Source organism: Centroberyx gerrardi, chromosome 24 (genome assembly GCF_048128805.1).
Source record: "Centroberyx gerrardi isolate f3 chromosome 24, fCenGer3.hap1.cur.20231027, whole genome shotgun sequence".
In the NCBI taxonomy this organism is placed as follows: Eukaryota; Metazoa; Chordata; class Actinopteri; order Beryciformes; family Berycidae; genus Centroberyx; species Centroberyx gerrardi.
The window spans coordinates 24,361,604-24,380,204 of NC_136020.1; the positions used below are offsets into that span (position 1 = coordinate 24,361,604).

At 43.3% G+C, this 18,601-nt stretch overlaps 1 protein-coding gene across 1 annotated transcript; it reads right to left on the bottom strand.

Moving 5' to 3' along the window:
- Positions 1-277: 277 nt before the first annotated feature.
- Positions 278-14,637, bottom strand: LOC144538124 (protein NLRC3-like). The gene is given in 7 exon segments (XM_078282167.1): positions 278-951; positions 1,196-1,242; positions 2,045-2,218; positions 4,447-4,620; positions 5,014-5,187; positions 9,171-10,971; positions 14,005-14,637. Coding segments are annotated over 7 exon segments (3,237 nt in total). The 5' UTR covers positions 14,282-14,637; the 3' UTR covers positions 278-361.
- Positions 14,638-18,601: the final 3,964 nt, after the last annotated feature.

An 18,601-nucleotide genomic window follows, 5' to 3' on the forward strand; every position in this document is an offset into this window, starting at 1 on the left:
ACAGAAAACTAGAATGATGAGATGACAATAAAATACCAAATGTTGCTAAAGAAATATATTTCAACCTGTCAATCATCAACAACAGACTCTAAGATGAACAACCAGAACTTGATTCTGTCTGGTTTCATTTCTCATTCATTTCATTTTCACAATAAAATGTCCATGTTCTTGTACGTTTACAGATTTTTTTTTTACAGACTGATGGATCATGTTTGTTTCAGTAAAATGAGCAGTAAACACAGATGAAAATACAAACATTACTATTCTCACATTAAGATGTAGGCGTGTGTGTGTGTGTGTGTGTGTGTGTGTGTGTGTGTGTGTGTGTGTGTGTGTGTGTGATCCTGTACAGAGTGAACTATCATCTCAGCAGCTGTCTTTGGTCAGCAGTGTGAGTGTTTCTCTCTCCCTCCTCTATCTGACACAGAGACACTGAGGAACCAGACCCAGACCTGAACCAGAACCCAGGGTAGAGTGGTTCAGTGAATGTGGAGTGGAAGGTGTGGATGTGGATCAGTGAGTCAGAGGAAACTCTGTAGAAGGACAGAGAGCCAGCAGACCAGTCCAGATACACTGCTACTCTGTTAGAGTCAGAGGAGGAGAGGGAAGGTATGTCTGTTGTTCTGTAATTGTGAAAGGCAATGTAACTGTTACCAGAGCAGATCAGACTCCAGGACTTTTCATTCCCTCCAATCCAGCAGTCATCACCCTCTCCTCTCCTTCTGATTCCTCTGTAAGTCACTCCTATATGAACCAGTCCTTTCCACTCGACCTCCCAGTAACAGCGACCAGTCAGACCATTTCTACACAGCAGCTGAGGCCAGAAGTCAAATCTCTCTGGGTGATCAGGATATGGCTGCTCCTCTCTCTCCTCTGTCACCTTTCTGTTGTCTTCAGACAGGAAGAGGTCTCTGTTTGCTGTGTTTGGGTCCAGAGTGAGTTCACAGGCATCTGATGAGAGAACAAGACTCAATACAGCAGCAGCTTCTCATCTAACACACCTGTTGTGTTTATTATTGGTTGATTTATTAACAGATTGACTGTTCATTTCTTCAGTTTCATGATGACACATTTTGTCAGCCATCTTTTTTCAGAGTAGGATTTGAATGAATAGATGTCACACATGAGCTTTCTATTTAAATAGAAACTGAATGTGCTGCTTTGTTTTCATGAATCAAACTAAATACACACTTACACTTCCTCAGACCGGGTTTCAACCACCGCACTGCATCATGGTCCACACTGGAGGGGGGGGGGGGGGGGGGGGGGGTGGTGATAAAGTCAGACAGCATAATCTCTTTGATAAAGAACAAATAACCTTCATAACCTTCCATATGAGTGATTTTCCAGACGCCGTCACTCATATCCTCCATTCAACATTAAACAATAAACAACAGGAGTCACTCCACTCCTGTAAATAATGTCTGTAACCATAGTAACGTTTACTGCAGACCAATATGGCGGCTCACATCGCCTGTGTCTTCGGTCTACTGGACACCAGTAACACCAGTAACCAGAGGCGTCAGTTTATCCATCAGATTTGAATAAACCTCCACCGACAGCGGCGTGGTTTCTCTTCTTCCACCTCAGGAACTCGATACTTTAAAGAGACGCGACGTTCGGCCTCAAGACACAGAACTGGTGGAGCGACTGCAGTGTTGAGGAAACAGACTGATAGAAAGTGTGAGAATGTCTCAACTCTTCCCTCCGTCTCTTTCAAATGAACGATGATAAAGTTACGTAACGTAACGAGCGTCGAGCCCGACGTCACGTAACGAGCGGCTGTGCGGTCCGGTTCCGGTTCACGCTACTCGGACCGACCGGATCCGCTCTCGGATTCGGTATCGACACCTGAATGTTTCGGGTAGTGAGTTCGGTCGTAGAAAGCTTCGCTCTCCTTAATAACCGAACCGCGTGCGAACCGAACGGGACGAAGCTCCGACGAGGAGCGACGGCCGTATTTAGCCGCGGCGCGGACGCGGCCGGTCCGACAGAGAAAATGTGCGTGACTCTCGGCCTTCTAGCGGACGCCGCCTCTCCATACCTGAGAGAGTCCAGTCTCCGGTGTGGATCCTCCAGTCCAGCAGAGACCAGCTTCACTCCTGAGGCTCCTGGATGATTGTAGCTCAGGTCCAGCTCTCTCAGATGGGAGGGGTTGGAGCTCAGAGCTGAGGCCAGAGAAGCACAGCCTTCCTCTGTGAGCAGACAGCCTGACAGACTGCACACACACACACACACACACACACACACACACACACACACACAGAGACACACACACACACACTCACACACACACACACACACACACAGAGACACACACACACACACACACACACACACACACACACAGAGACACACACACACACACACACACAACACAGAGAGAGAGAGAGACACACACACACACAGAGGGAGAGACACACACACAGACACACACACACACACACACACACACACACACACACAGAGACACACACACACAGTGATGTATAGTTTGTAGTTCTGGGTGATAAAACAATATTGATAATTATCTCAGTTAAATTTTCCTCGATTTCAAAATAAAAGCAGCTTGATCATTTTCAATAATATTGATCACAGCAGAGTTTCTCTCTGGTTATTTTCAACCTGGACCTTGTTATTATTATTATTATTAAACCTTTATTTAGACAGGTCATCTCATGTTTTCCTAGTTTTAGTCATGAAGATTGATGGATTCAACATTTCATCACTTCCTTCACTGTAGAGTTTTACGTAGCTTCAGTTAAATCAATATTCCACTTAGTTTCAACACGGACTTATTGATTTGAAAAGCAGAATATAATCTGACCAAGACCAGATGCAGCCGGACCAGTTTGTAGTTCAGATTTTGACTTCCCATTCATTTGAATGGAAACTGCCATTGAACACGTCGGTGAACAGATTCAACAGCAGATCTGCTGCTGTGATTTTTAATTGACGTTCGGTTCTTCTATTTAGAACCGAATTTCACCAAACAGCATCTTTACTGACAGAAGAGAACACAGCGGAGGGATACCATGTAGGAGAGATAGTTCCTGTTTGGGAGACCGGATCTACTTTATTTTTAAATACTAATTTTAGTGTGAACCAAGAACAGAAATGCAACGTAACTGCGGACCAGTTGCTGCTTTATTGTCTTCCAGCAGGATCTGTTGTTGAATCTGTTCACCAACGTGTTCAGTGTCAGTTTCCAGGAGGTTTTCTCCTCATTCAAACTCTACAAACTGGTCCAGCTGCATCTGGTCCTGCTCACTGGTTTATATTCTGGTCTTCATGGCGGTCAGGTGCTGAATAACCCCCATGCTAAAACTAAGTGGAGTATCGCTTTAAACAGGAGCGCTGCTGTCCAACACACACACACACAGACACACACAGACACACACACACACACACACACACACAGCAAACACACACACACACACACACACACACACACACACACACACACACACAAACACACTCTCCGGCAGCTGGAGCCAAAAGTGATGAAAACACAGAAACACTCTGCAGTGAAACGTCTTTAAACAGCTGCGACTGAACACTTATGATGTTTCACTTATAAGAGTCCATTTGATATTTTTTAGGTTGCTCACACACTTCCTTGTTTACTTCACTGGCTGCTGGTTTTCTGCTGCGTTCAGGTCAAACTGGAAGAACGGCTTCACTGCTTGTTTCATTATTCTTATTTAAATATTATATGATGTTATAGTGTTGAAAATAAGACTGAGAAACCATTTCACTCCCGCTTTTTATTATTATTATTAATATTATTATTATTATTTTAGTTTTATTCTGGCAGTAAAGAAGTGTTTTAAATGAAAGTTGACTGATTTATTCAACTTTTATTCAGGAGCAAAATTAACCCTTTAAACTCGACAGAAATAGTGATTTTACATATTGTGATAAAACTCAACATCGCCTGATATGAACATTTTTATTGTAATAACATTTTCAGCTTCATCACCCAGCACTAATAGTTTGTTATTTATTGTTTATTTTGAGCTTTTGCAGCTTTTGAACAGGTTTTCTGAAAAACAGATCGTAGCTCTCAGTGGAAACTCTTTGTTTAAAAACATGTTGGATTTTCTCATGAATAAACTGCTCTGAAATCAGTTATTATAATACAAAAACTGTCTCCAATATTAACAGCTGACCCCAGGATCAGGTTTGTGTTTTCATTTCAGTTCTGGACTCAGTTTGACAGAATCTGACAAGTCCTTTACTTCAGGTTTCACCAACAGAGGCGGTGAGGAGAGAAATAATGAAATATTCTCTCAGAGGAGAGAAAGTAGAGCTGAATGTTGGTTTCTCAGCTGCTTTCAAAAACCACATCAGCAGGAAAATGACAGTTCAGGTATTTTCTCTGGCATTAATGTGCATGTAAAGCAGAATTTAAACGGTCTGTTGAACAGTAACAGTGATCCTGACCTGAGAGTCTCCAGTCTACAGTGTGGACTCTCCAGTCCAGCAGAGAGCAGCTTCAGTCCTGAATCCTGCAGGTCGTTGTTACTCAGATCCAGCTCTCTCAGACTAGAGGACTGGGAGCTGAGACCTGAGGCCAGAGCTCCACAGCTTCTCTCTGACAGCTGACAGACACTCAGCCTGAAGGACAAGAAGACATGTGGAGATGTTACTGTTATATTTAATGTCATTATTGTATTATCTCTACTGACAGACTGTATTGATGAGGCTAACTGACCCTTATATTTAATGTCATTATTGTATTATTTCTACTGACAGACTGTATTGATGAGGCTAACTGACCCTTATATTTAGGTGCAGTAATCTAATGACAAGATATCAGAGCATGGATGATCTTCTCTCAGTCACTGAGCTTCACTGCTGTGTATATGAAGCTGGATCAATAAAACTCAAATCCTCATGTAAAACCTGCAGGGCCACCTTTGCAGATTCAGGAGTCCTGTTTTAAGAGAACGGACCTTAGTTTGGAGAAATGTGTCGAATCAACTGAGAAAAACTGTAAAGTGATTTTACCTGAGAGTCTCCAGTCTGCAGTGTGGACTCTCCAGTCCAGCAGAGACCAGCTTCAGTCCTGAATCCTGCAGGTTGTTGTTACTCAGGTCCAGCTCTCTCAGATGGGAGGGGTTGGACTGCAGAGCTGAGACCAGGACTTCACAGTGAGTCTCTGACAAGCTGCAGCCCCTCAATCTGAATAAAGAATAAAGCATGTAGCTATAAAATCAAATATTCCTGAAAGCTTTCAACAGTCCAGTGTTTCATAATCCAGTGGACTTCAGCATGTTGTCAGTGTGGATCAGCATCATGTCGGCCTTATAGAGTCTTTCCATCTGAAACCAGACAGGCTGTCACACCTCTGTCTCAGGATTGGTCCATTTTCCTTGAACACATTCTGTAACCGACCAGATGAATAAATCTGCAGTTTGGGCCCTGAATGCCAAGTAGTTTAAAATAAATAAAGGTTTAGTTAAGGTCCAGAATCCACTTTTTATTGGGACAATATATTCAGATGGCAGTTTCTCTGGAGATAATTGAATTGTGATAAAAAGCAGAATTTGAGTTGGATGGGGCAGCCACCAAGAACTTAACACTAACTTAACCCTAACTTGACTCTAACTTAACCCTATCTTAACCCTAACTTGACCGTAACTTAATCCTAACTTGATCGTAACTTAACCATAACTTGACCCTATCTTAACCCTAACTTGACCCTATCTTGACCCTAACTTGACCCTGACTTGACCCTATCTTAACCCTGACTTGACCCTATCTTAACCCTAACTTGACCCTATCTTGACCCTAACTTGACCCTGACTTGACCCTATCTTAACCCTAACTTGACCCTATCTTAACTGTAACTTGACCGTAACTTAACCCTAACTTGATCGTAACTTAACCATAACTTGACCCTATCTTAACCCTAACTTGACCCTATCTTAACCCTAACTTGACCCTATCTTGACCCTAACTTGACCCTATCTTAACCCTATCTTGACCCTAACTTGACCCTATCTTAACCCTAACTTGACCCTATCTTAACCCTAACTTGACCGTAACTTAACCGTAACTTGACCCTATCTTAACCCTATCTTAACCCTAACTTGACCGTAACTTAACCGTAACTTGACCCTATCTTAACCCTAACATAACTCTAACTTGACCCTATCTTAACCCTAACATTGTTAGGGGCGTGTTCAAGGAGAGCCAGGACCCAGATGCAGAATCGAACAAAAACAGTTTATTTTCAAAAGTTAACAGAAAATCACCTTGACGGGAAAAACGAGACCATGAACAGGCAAAATAACTTAAAGTGTCCAGGAGGGAAAAAACTCACTAGAAAACTGGGACTAGAGTATCTACAAGAGATACGCTGAGGAAACACTACGACAGGAGATCTTCACGAGAGCGAGGAGGCATGAGACACGAGCATGTGCGGGAATCATCTGGCACTGGGGAGAATTTGGAGCAGGCTTAAGAAGCCGGGCTGATTGCGGGATGAGAGACAGGTGTGCCTTGTGAGCCTCACTCCCGTGGAGATCGGCCCCGCCCCTCTGCATGTACCTGCTGAGGGAGAGGGAGAAAGGAAAAGGATTAGGTGGGCGGGCAAAACACAAAGAGCCAGATCATGACAAACATAACCCTAACTTAACCCTATCTTAACCCTAACTTGACCCTATCTTAACCCTAACTTGACCCTATCTTGACCCTAACTTGACCCTATCTTAACCCTATCTTGACCCTAACTTGACCCTAACGTAACCCTAACTTGACCCTAACTTAACCCAAACCCTCCAATCGTCTCCACCGGAGCAACAGATGAGAGTGAATCACAGATTTGGGGGTTTTATCAAGTCCAGGAAGCGACACAACCCAAGGTTCTACCAGAGTTCACATCTCTTTAAGTCTGTGGAAACACCTACAAAGTGCAACGCCTCTGGTGTCCGAAATGCATTTTATATCAAAATAAGCATTAAAATTGGAGTTATGATAGAACAATTAGTTTTTACCATGAAGGAATTTCATCAGGAAGATAAAATGTTGCACACATTAACTCCATACCATCATGCTTAAACTGTGAAAGATACCAGAGTGTACTAATATGGACACATGTGACTTTTTATCCCTGAAGATACACAAAAGAAAATATCTTTAATACATTGTGTTTCCATAGTTGGATCAATACCTGGGTGATTATGTCTCTTTATAAGACGGATAGTTCCGGTCCTTGATTATGATTGGCTGAGCTGCGTTCGAAGCCGTTTTAAAATACTCTATAAACACACACCTGTGACCGCATCACATCAGTATTACTGCGCCAAACAAATTGTCTGTGTCTGCGTCTGTGTGCTGTTTGGCAACCGTTCTGCTAAATGTCGCTGAAGAACTACATTGCTTGGCGGAAGAATGATTATTTGTTATCAATAAATTATTGCATTTTTTTGTTGTTGTGTGTTCATTTTATGAAACCTTGCCAGGTATATGTAGTAACTGTTTTATAAAAGCAGTAAGCCCCAAGAGGCCATGGTTTACAGTTATTTTAGAACAGCTTAGCTGTTCTTTTTTAAAGATTTATTTTAGGCATTATTGACAGAGATAGTGTGATAGAGAGACAGGAAGCTATGGGAGAGAGAGGGGAGGACATGCAGCAAATGACCGCGGGCTGGATTCAAACCCGGGTCGCTGCGGGAAGGACTGAGCCTTATATGGTACGTGCTCTACTCAGTGAGCCACCGGGGCGCCCCAGCTGTTCTAAAATCACTGTAAACCACGGCCTCACGGGGCTTATTGCTTTAATACGTTCTGGGTAATTACCACAATAAAAGTCTGATCTTTAATTCCTTTATTGCCTCCAACACTCTCACAACAAAGATTTGCCCCCAATAGATGGAGGCCATTTTGGAGCCATTTGGACTCCTGTATCTTTAAAACTACGGAGAATATCATCAACAAAGTTCATCGTTATTCATTTGAATACAAAAGAAAACAACATGAGGAGAATTTGAGATCTAAGCCTCTAAAACCAGATCCTGTCTGATTTCAGATGGATCGACTCTATACAGACATCCTCAAATTACAATATTCATATAATATTCATATCAGCACATTATTAAATATGATGTCTGACCTGAGAGTCTCCAGTCTGCAGTGTGGACTCTCCAGTCCAGCAGAGAGCAGCTTCAGTCCTGAATCCTGCAGCTTGGTGTCACTCAGGTCCAGCTCTCTCAGATGGGAGGGGTTGGACTTCAGAGCTGAGACCAGGACTTCACAGTGAGTCTCTGACAAGCTGCAGCCACTCAATCTGAATAAAGAATAAAGGAGGAGTTGGACTTCAGAGCTGAGACCAGGACTTCAGATCTGAGGTCTCTGAGAGTTCACAACCAGAAAGTCAAAGCAGAGCTGAGACTAGCATACCAATCAAAACTTATACAGCATACTACTACTACTACTACTACTACTAATAATAATAATAATGACAATAATTTTTAGAATTTCAAATTTTCCAAAAGTGGTTAATGTATAATATAAGCAGAAACCAAACAGAAAAGAATTCATAAATGCAATTATATGAAAGCATTTCTGTAAAAAGTGTTTAAAAAAAGAATGAAAAATGATAGAGATTTCAGTTCAACTTCTGGTAAAACAACTCAGTAAAACAGCCTGACACCATCAGAGTCGGCTTCACCACAGATTTGGTCGGGGTTTAGTTACTTTTAAGGTTTTGAGCCTACAGCATTAAATTCCAACTTTCCGAGTCGTATTTCCCACTTTGTCGGCTCGTTCATGTCGCTCTCTGTGATTCTGATATTTCTGACATGAGCTGAAGGCAGGAGAAGACGAGGGGAATCTTTCATAGATATTACACCAATAAAGAGTTGAACTAGACTAAAGACTGAAACTCAGGAAACAACCGATCTGTTAGATCAGTAACTGGAATGTGAAACTGAACCTGGAACAGTAATGACTTTACTCTGTTACAGGAAAAAGTAATGTGATTACAGTGACACATTACTTTGTAACGTGTTACGCCCGACACTGTACCACTGCTATGTAGAACAACAGTTAATAGTGTGTATGTTTGAGGAACTATAGATCTTTATTGTAATTCTGATGGTGTCAGGTATGAAGGTCGCTCTACACTGTTCTATACTGTTGGTATTCACATCAGGACTAACCGAGCCTTCCTGCAGTTCCTCACAGCTGGGATCAGTCTCAGTCGTCCCCCCTCTGATGTGTTGTAGGCCTCCAGGTCCAACACATCCAGAACCTCCTCTGACATCTGCAGCATGTAGGCCAGAGCTGAGCAGTGGATCACAGAGAGTTTCTTCTCTGATCTGTTCTCTGACTTCAGGAACTGTTGGATCTCCTGATGTACTGACTGGTCGTTCATCTCCATCAAACAGTGGAAGATGTTGATGCTTCTGTCAGGAGAGGTACTGATGGTGTTCATCTCCTTTAGGTTGCTGATGGCTCTCTGGATGCTTTCTGGTCTGCTCTCTGTCCGACCCAGCAGGCCTCCTAAGAGTCTCTGGCTGGACTCCAGTGAGAGGCCATGAAGGAAGCGGACAAAGAGGTCCAGGTGGCCATTTTTACTGACCAGGGATTTGTACATGGTTCTCCACAGGAAGTCATCCAGGGATTGTTCACTGTCTTCAGATCTACCCCAGTCTTCTCCCAGGAATGTCTCCAGTACCTTCTCATCCCTGTTTGTGTGACAGTGGAACATGTAGACAGCAGCCAGAAACTCCTGAATGCTCAGATGGACAAAGCAGAACATCTTGTCCTGGTCCTGGTACAGCCCACACTCCTCTTTAAAGATCTGTGTGAACACTCCTGAGTACACTGAGGCTGCTCTGATATCAATGCCACACTCTGTCAGGTCGGCTTCATAGAAGATCAGGTTGCCTTTCTCCAGCTGCTCAAAAGCCAGTTTTCCCAGAGAGAGAATCATCTTCCTGCTCTCTGTGTTCCAGAGTGGATCTGTCTCAGCTCTCCTATGATACTTGACGTTCCCCCGTTTGGACTGAACCACCAGGAAGTGGATGTACATCTCAGTCAGGGTCTTGGGCAGGTCTCCTCTCTCACTGGTTTTCAACACATGGTCCAGAACTGTAGCAGTGATCCAGCAGAAGACTGGGATGTGGCACATGATGTGGAGGCTTCGTGAAGTCTTGATGTGGGAGATGATTCTGCTGGCCTGCTCCTCATCTCTGAATCTCTTCCTGAAGTACTCCTCCTTCTGTGGGTCAGTGAAGCCTCTCACCTCTGTCACCATGTCAACGCACTCAGGAGGGATCTGATTGGCCGCTGCAGGTCGTGTGGTTATCCAGAGGCGAGCAGAGGGAAGCAGTTTCCCCTTGATGAGGTTTGTCAGCAGCACGTCCACTGAGGTCGACTCTGTAACATCAGTCAGGATCTCGTTGTTCTGGAAGTCTAGAGGAAGTCGACACTCATCCAGACCGTCAAAGATGAACACAACCTGGAACTTGTCAAACCTGCAGATTCCTGCTTCTTTGGTCTCAGTAAAGAAGCGATGAAGAAGTTCCACCAAGCTGTACTTTTTCCCTTTCAGCAGATTCAGCTCTCGGAAAGTGAACGGAAATGTGAACTGTATATCCTGGTTGGCTTTGTCTTCAGCCCAGTCCAGAGTGAACTTCTGTGTTAAGACTGTTTTCCCAATGCCAGCCACTCCCTTTGTCATCAATGTTCTGGTTGGTTTATCTCTTCCAGGTAAGGGTTTAAAGATGTCTTCACATTTGATTGGTGTTTCTGTTCTCTGGTTTCTGGATGCTGCTTCAATCTGTCTGACCTCATGTTCATCATTGACCTCTCCACTCTCTCCCTCTGTGATGTAGATCTCTGTGTAGATCTAATTCAGAAGTGTTGGTTTTCCTGCTTTAGGAATCCCCTCAAACAAACACTGAACCTTCTCCTTCAGATTGGATTTGAGTTCATGTTGACACGCAGCAGGAGTTTCTGAATGAATAAACAACAGATGAAATCAATGAGAGGTGAGTAATGAGTAATGCAAACATTTACTGATAATTTACATATTCCCAACTCCATGGACTCTATTCAGCTCATTACTGGTGGGTGGACAAGCAGGTCCTGACTGGGTGTAAGGTATAAGGTAGCTGTTGTAGAATTGTTTATTATTACTCAACCACGAGTTTCATGCAACCAATCGGATTTATTAAAGGCTGGTGTTTTTTTAATGCATTTCTTACCGTCAACAAATCCTATGAAAATAACAAAATCAGCAATGAATTTGTTTTGCTAACAAGTCTGGTCCATGTAGCGGTGCCCAGTGCAGCCTCATGTCCCAGCAGCCATAGAACTGCATTGTATTAAAAACTATTAAAACCCGTCACAGAGCCATGCTGCTGCTCTGCAGCATATTTCATCATCACGATGCACCGGGCCGGACGACTTTTTCCTCAAACGACTTAATAAGCCGACCGTAAACACGTTTTCCATCTCAGGAAAGTAGTTCCGTAGCACAGAAAATAGTCCCCGGCGTAATGAAGAATTTGTTCCCATTTGAATTTGATTTGGTAATAACTACAACAGCCTGACTTTTCATGATAACAGTTAGAGATTTTTAAAATGTAAACTATGTCTTTGTGAGCTGTATTTAAAGGTTTTTATCTTACAATTGGAGCTAATGACTTCCGGGTTGACGGATGAAAACGGAACGTGGGAAGTCAGAAAGTAACGGGAGGAGAGCAAACGCATTGTTGATTTAGTTATTTTCACAGGATTTGTTGACAGTAAGAAATGCATTAAAAAACACCGGTCTTATCCTTTAAAGACACATTGACACTGTGCTGATTCCCATCAAGCTCTGCTAGCTGTGCTTTATTGGTTGCACTGACAACTTCTATGTTAACCAAGCAGCTAGCTGCACTCCTCACTTGCTGCTGTTTGTTATGTTCATGTATGTAAACTACTTTGGGGAAAACTTTTCAGACAATACACATGCATTGGTAATGATCGTATAAAAGCCCTGATACCCCTGAGGACCTTCTTTACTGGGATTATGGATCAAGTGGTGATGCAACATGTACAAGGCTGCATCACACTTGTCTTGTAGAAGATACTGTCAGGTATTATTGTTATATCGTGCACAACTGTGATCAGTCTTTGAGCAAGATACTTAACCCCGACCTGCTGCAGAAGCACCGAACTACCTGGCTGACCCTGCACCCCAACTAGAGGCCGAAGTGAGAATTCACCCACTGGGGAATAGGACTGTGCCGATGATCGCGATTATATGAAATCATGTAATGAAAAATCAGACGATTATTTTCTATAATCGTCTGATTCCATAAAGTGCCTAAGTTTCGGTTTGTTTTTTGTTTTCTCTTAAATAAATAAACCCACATAAATAAACCCAAGTGTGTACCTGTCTCCCAAATACTTTCACTACTCTAACAAGCTTTTAAATTTAAACTCTGCACTGCAGTGAGAGATGAAACTAATATTAACCCAGCACACACTCTTTGAAATGTGCCGACACCAAATATCCTATCCTTCCTGTGACCGTAGCCTATAACTGCAGTCTGTCATTCCTTAAAGGAGCAATAATAATTAGGCTAACGCCTCAACTACACAGCATGCATAAGATTTCTGTATCCAAGCGGCATTTTAAGCTGCTGCACCAGGTCCGTTCTCGTTCCGCCGTGGTCTGCGTTAGGTTAGGCTTGTGTTGCGCCTGTCTACATTTTACCTCTGGGTAAGTGAGCAGAATTATGTAGTTTTGCTTAGTTTTCCATGTTATTTTATCTTAGTCAAATAGACTAGGCTAGTGCTTGCTTGTCCCGGTTGCAACCGGTCCCGAAGGAGCAGCGCTCCTGACACAGAAAGATTTTTTTTGCCCTTGATTCCATGATTAGTTATAATATTCTTAACAGTAGGCCTATTCTCAATATAACACTCGTCTATAATTCCCAACAATATGCTATTAAGGCGTGTGCCTATCGGGCTTAATGCAGGCTATACCGGGACAGTCTGGACCGGAGCACACAGCGGCCGCTTCTTTCTTGCGGTCGTTCCCCACTGTGAAGATTTGGTAGGCCTATTTAGGTTAAAATTCTCAAGCGGGTCTGCTATTGTGCAAAACATTATTTCGTTCAATTAAAACATATGCAAACTATTTTTTTTATTAAACCTTAAATAATAGGCCACACAAAGGCTATGTCCACTTTATTATATCATGCACAGTGCGCAGAAAAAAAAACAAAAGACGCAAAGCCTAAATGATGAAAATCAATTAAAACAAAGTTTTTAATTTTTTTTTTTTTTGCGTTTTTGAGTCTCATATTTACCCATCTGTTGCTGATATTCATGTTAGGCTTCCTTCAGTGATGTTTGCATCAGTTTATCTGCAGCCTACATGGTCACTGTTCGTTTATTGCGATGTTGTGGAATATTCCAGCAGGCTGCTCTGCTTGAGAAGGAAGCACGAAAGGCCCGGGTGAGGACGCTGTGGGGTAAGCCCGAACATTATGGGCACGGCGTGATTAAAGGTTGTCATAGCATGGTTCCAGCACACTTCTGTCTTCGTGCCACGCTCTGTGCGGTTACTTCATTCATTTTGTTTAGTTCATTTTGTTTTGTCATATCACCATGTCCGACATCTGTTTATAGATGAAGGCTTCTCCGTGGCTATCCATAACCTTGTCCCCAACATTTATTTAAGTCACATTGGTTTATGTATCTTATATTTTGATTACTGACATGATGATAAATTACTATAATAAACAAAATCTTGTCAGTTATATGGCTCAAATCCAGCTCTGTCCCACATTGGCAAGTAAATAGCTGCGTACCCTTCTGACGTGAACAGACGGACCAGAAACGCACTCGTTTATCTGAGCCTGCACTTTGTATAAATTGTTGGTTTAGTGTTATATAATAAATCATTATATGTGATGCATGATTGCATAAGTTGTATCCTTTTTTCAAATGTCCCTTTTTTTTTTTTTTTTAAATCTTCCCGTGACTTACCTTCGGGTCCTGAGCTGCTGTCTGACAAACTCTGCACTAGATCATTCCTGTTGATCTTCACTAAAACCTTCTTGGTCACCTCCAGAGTGTTTCTGCTGTAGATCTGCACCATCTGATCCACTGTGTAAAGCCTATTTTCCTTCTCCAGTCGGCTCTTTGGGATGGCTGGGAAACTTTCCAGGCTGTCATCCTGCTGCAGGAACCACTTGAACTTCTCGAACTCTTCTTCTCCCAAATGCTCCAGCGTTTCCAAGAGCTTCTCTTTATCCGTCGCCATCGTTGCTCCCTGGTAAAATCACAGGAAATATTCAACTCCAAGAACAATTATGCAATTTTCCCACAGGAATGACTAAGATTCATCTCTTCGCAAGATCACTTTATCAGCCAGGTCACACAAGTAATCGGTAATGTAATTGGTAATATTTGTTCTATTGTCTGACCTTATCTACCCCTTCATTACAAACACACAGTACCCGTATGCATATGCATTTCTTCAGCTAGGTCAGAGTACGGAGTACATGTGGAAAGTCTGTGCTGCCAAGAGGTCAATTTGGAGATCGCTGCATCACAACCAAGCCAAACTTTCAGATGTAATGATGTGTTACTGTGCAACAAAACATTGTAGTTACGTTTTTGACAGTCAGCCACTGACTTTATTAGGGTGCATAAAAGCTTCACAATTCACAAAAGGTTTTTTTTAGGCATTTTTATGCTTTATTTTGGATAGAGACAGGAAGGTAGGGGGGGGGGGGGGGTATGGGTGCTGCCCCTTTTCCCTTAATTGAACAAAATGCCCCTTCCAATCTAAATGTATTATTTTATTTTATTTAACGTCTTACGTTTCGCTCTCGAAACGGTTAGCCGATCGGAACGGAGGGTCGTTAATATTAATGAGCCTTAAAGACACGGCGACAGAAACGGCCTGTTCTTGGTAAGGCTCAGAGAGATGCTGGAAAATGAACGTGGAGAAATGGATTGAGAGTGTTTTTGGTTCATGACACCACACACACAGCTCTGAATGGACAGAAAGACACAAAATAAAACTCTGGAGAATATGGAGCTTTAAACTATTCTGAACAAAAATATGAATGCAACATGTAAAGTTTTGGTTGCATGTTTAATGCATGTTAAATCCCATTAATTTTCTATAAAAAGCTTATTATTCTCTAATCTTCTGCACTGTTAGAAGAAAGTGTTTTGAAACCCAAAAAGTGGTGGCAACTCTGCTCACCATTATAGGCAGCGTTGGGCGGTAATGTGATTACTTTTTTCGGTAACGAGTAGTGTAAGGAGGATCAACTGCCAACGACAAACACACTCCGACTAAACAACAGCAGCTGGATTTCAGAGCGGGACACGGTGGGGGACAGCTACTAAGAAGTGATGGATTATTTGAGGTCAGGAGGATTTGGGATTGAGACCCTCAGCCAGTTCTCAAACATAAAAACATTTACCCCGCCCCCATCCAGCGCCTGTGGAGCGGCTGTTCAGTTCGGGAAGTTTGCTGCTCAGCTCCAGAAGGAACAGACTGTCTGACAGCAGGTCAGAGAAGCTTCTCCTGATGAGACACAGTCGTTGTTTCACTTCTGAACAGTCAGCAGGCCTGGCTGTGGTCAGGAGCTGCTCTTACTAGTCTTTTCCTCAGTGTTTCAATAAATCACGTCCTGGCGTTTCAAGACAACATACAGTGTTACGAAACACCCTCTGGTGACTGTTTTGAATCTGAAAATGGTGCTTTGAGGCACTCAGGTCAGGAGTTTTCAAACCTGATATGGAGCATGGACACACCAATGAGATAAGTGGTTTGAAACACATTTCAGAGATTCACACTCTTTTTTTCCAAGATTGGAGACACCCCTGATTATAGAGATTCCTTCGTCAGTTCTGGGTGTCTGTGTTCGTTTGATCTGAGGCTGCTGTCACTTCCTCATAACTTCACTATCAAAGTCTAGAAACATCAGTCTGACACCAAACCGGTCTAAAGGCCCTGACACACCAAACCGACGTCAAAGAACCAGCGGCGATGAAGGCCGACTGTTGCATCGCCTCACCTCGCCTGCGTCTGGTCCAAAAAGTTGCACTTGAACACACCGCAAAGACTACAGCCGACGGCCAACCAGCACGTACGTTCTGCGCCTGCGTGAGGGGAAATCTGTATTCGTCATTCAAAAAGGGAAACCGGAAGACCTAGGACTGCAGATATACAAACCGTAAACAAAGCAGCGTTTGCTTACCAGTTTCACACCGCTCTCGCTCATCACAGCCGGTTTCGCTACTTCTAATCAAGAATATGTCTGATAAGAAGTTGCAAATGGCACTGGCGTTGTCAGCCCTTGGTCTTTTGGTTGTGGCTTGTGACTTCGTGGCTCCGCCGCCGATTCAACACGCTCAATCGGCCGAAAAGCCGCCGACGGGAGTCCGACTAGTGCCGACGGTGCGGGACACACCGCAAAAACTAGGGACACCGACGCTTACCGACGGCCCGACATTGGCCGACGGCCGACCGCCTGGTGTGTCAGGGCCTTAACCTGAGGCCAGAAACCAGGTCTGAGGCACAGACCACAGATCAGGTGATGTAGTTCTACTGTGTGTCCACTAGATGGAGACATTAACCACATCATCTACAGTCAACTAAACAGCAGACCAGCACACACAGATGTAATGATGGAGGAGGAGAAATTTATATCGCTTTAAAATTCAATGACAGCAAGAATGAGAGTCGATCTAAAATCTGTCTGACGTCACACAAAATGAAACGTTTCCTGCCGAGGTGGAGCACGTGACAGGAAGTTAAACTCTTCTGTTTGAGATTTTACTGTCTTTTGATGACATTGTTTTACTTTGCACTTTATTTTCTGTGACATTTCTTGTATTTTAACGTCTGTATTGTTTTATCTTTCATATTTGTCTTCCTTGGCCCGGTCTGCCTTGAAGCAGCAAGTCAGTGAAAGCAGCCTGGTTAAATAAGTAAATATAAGACATGAAAAGATCGTTTCCACAACATCATTAATGCTGAACTAGTGTGATAAGCCTTATTTTAACTGGTGTTTTTGTTAAGAAATGGTCAGAAAGCCTCCTGTTAGCATCGCTGGCTGCTAGTGAGAGTCAAAGGGAACTGAAGCTTTTTCCCTCAAACCTGCAGGCAGAAAGCAACACAACTAATTACTAACTACTTCTACTTTTAGTAGATTTAGATTTGAACATGAACACACTAACACTAACATGTCGGAAACCCGTTAGAAGAGCGTCGAGTTGTGTTTTGAAGCTAAACATCCGGTTTTCACACAGACAAACCTTTAACGGCTGAGTTGTAGATTTCCTCTTCTAGTGTAAATAAGCTAACGGCAGGCGGTAACAGTCACATACAAGATCTGCTGAGAGAGGCAGGAAAGGAAAATACACTGGAAACTGTCATGGAAACTGATGATTACAATACCTTTTGGTGGAGAAAATCATCTGCGACACGAGGAGAAGTGGAAGTGAAACTAAGAGAGAGAGAGAGAGAAAGAGAGAGAGGGAGGGAGGGAGGGACAGAGAGAGGGAGGGAGGGAGGGAGGGGCAGAGAGAGAGGAAGAGGAAGAGAGGGAGGGGGCGGGCAGAGAGAGAGAGAGAGAGAGAGAAAGAGGGAGAGAGAGAGAGAGAGAGAGAGAAAGAGGGAGAGAGAGAGAGAGAGAGAAAGAGGGAGAGAGAGAGAGAGAGAGAGAGAGAGAGGGACAGAGAGAGGGAGGGAGGGGGCAGGGGAGGGGCAGAGAGAGAGGAAGAGGAAGAGAGGGAGGGGGCGGGCAGAGAGAGAGAGAGAGAGAGAGAGAAAGAGGGAGAGAGAGAGAGAGAGAGAGAGAGACAGAGAGAGAGAGGGGCAGAGAGAGAGAGAGAGAGAGAGAGAGAGAGGGACAGAGAGAGAGAGAGAGACAGACAGACAGACAGACAGGTTTACCTTCATGTTAAATTCAGTTTCTCTGCTGGTTTATATGAGCTGTGCTGCCTTCAGGCGCTGTGGGAAATCTGGCCAGATCCAGCAGTGTGAAACAGACTAGTGGGGCGTTCAGGGCCTCAGAGTGACTCAGCAGGTCAGGAACTCCTTCAGTATCTTTGTCCTTTATTGATCCTGCAGCTGTAAAACAAACACACACAACTTTTATCTTATAAATGAATTAAAAGTGGTTCAAACGGGATTATAGGATTAGAGCTGCTTCCTTAAGACTTTATTAAATAAAGTATTTCTTTAAGAAAGCGTCTGTAATCCAGTGTCAGTAATCCTCTGCAGCCTCAGTGTAACCTGGATGTTCAGTTTTATTCTTTAATAAATGAATGAAGTGACAGTTGAAGGTCTGACTCTCCTCTCTGTTTCTAAAATGAGGAAGGAAGGAATCTGACTGAGTGGAGATGAGAATAAACACTCTCTGATTCTGAGAAGAGCTCCCACTCTGATCCTAACTCTAACGCGGCTCGTCCAGCAGGTTGTTTTCCAGTCGGTGGCTCCACCTGCCGGCTGCAGGTGGAACTACAACACAACACACATCCATCTGAACCAAGACAACTGAACCTGAAGATGAAAACAATCCGAACTGATTCATTTATATTCTACTGATTCATATTA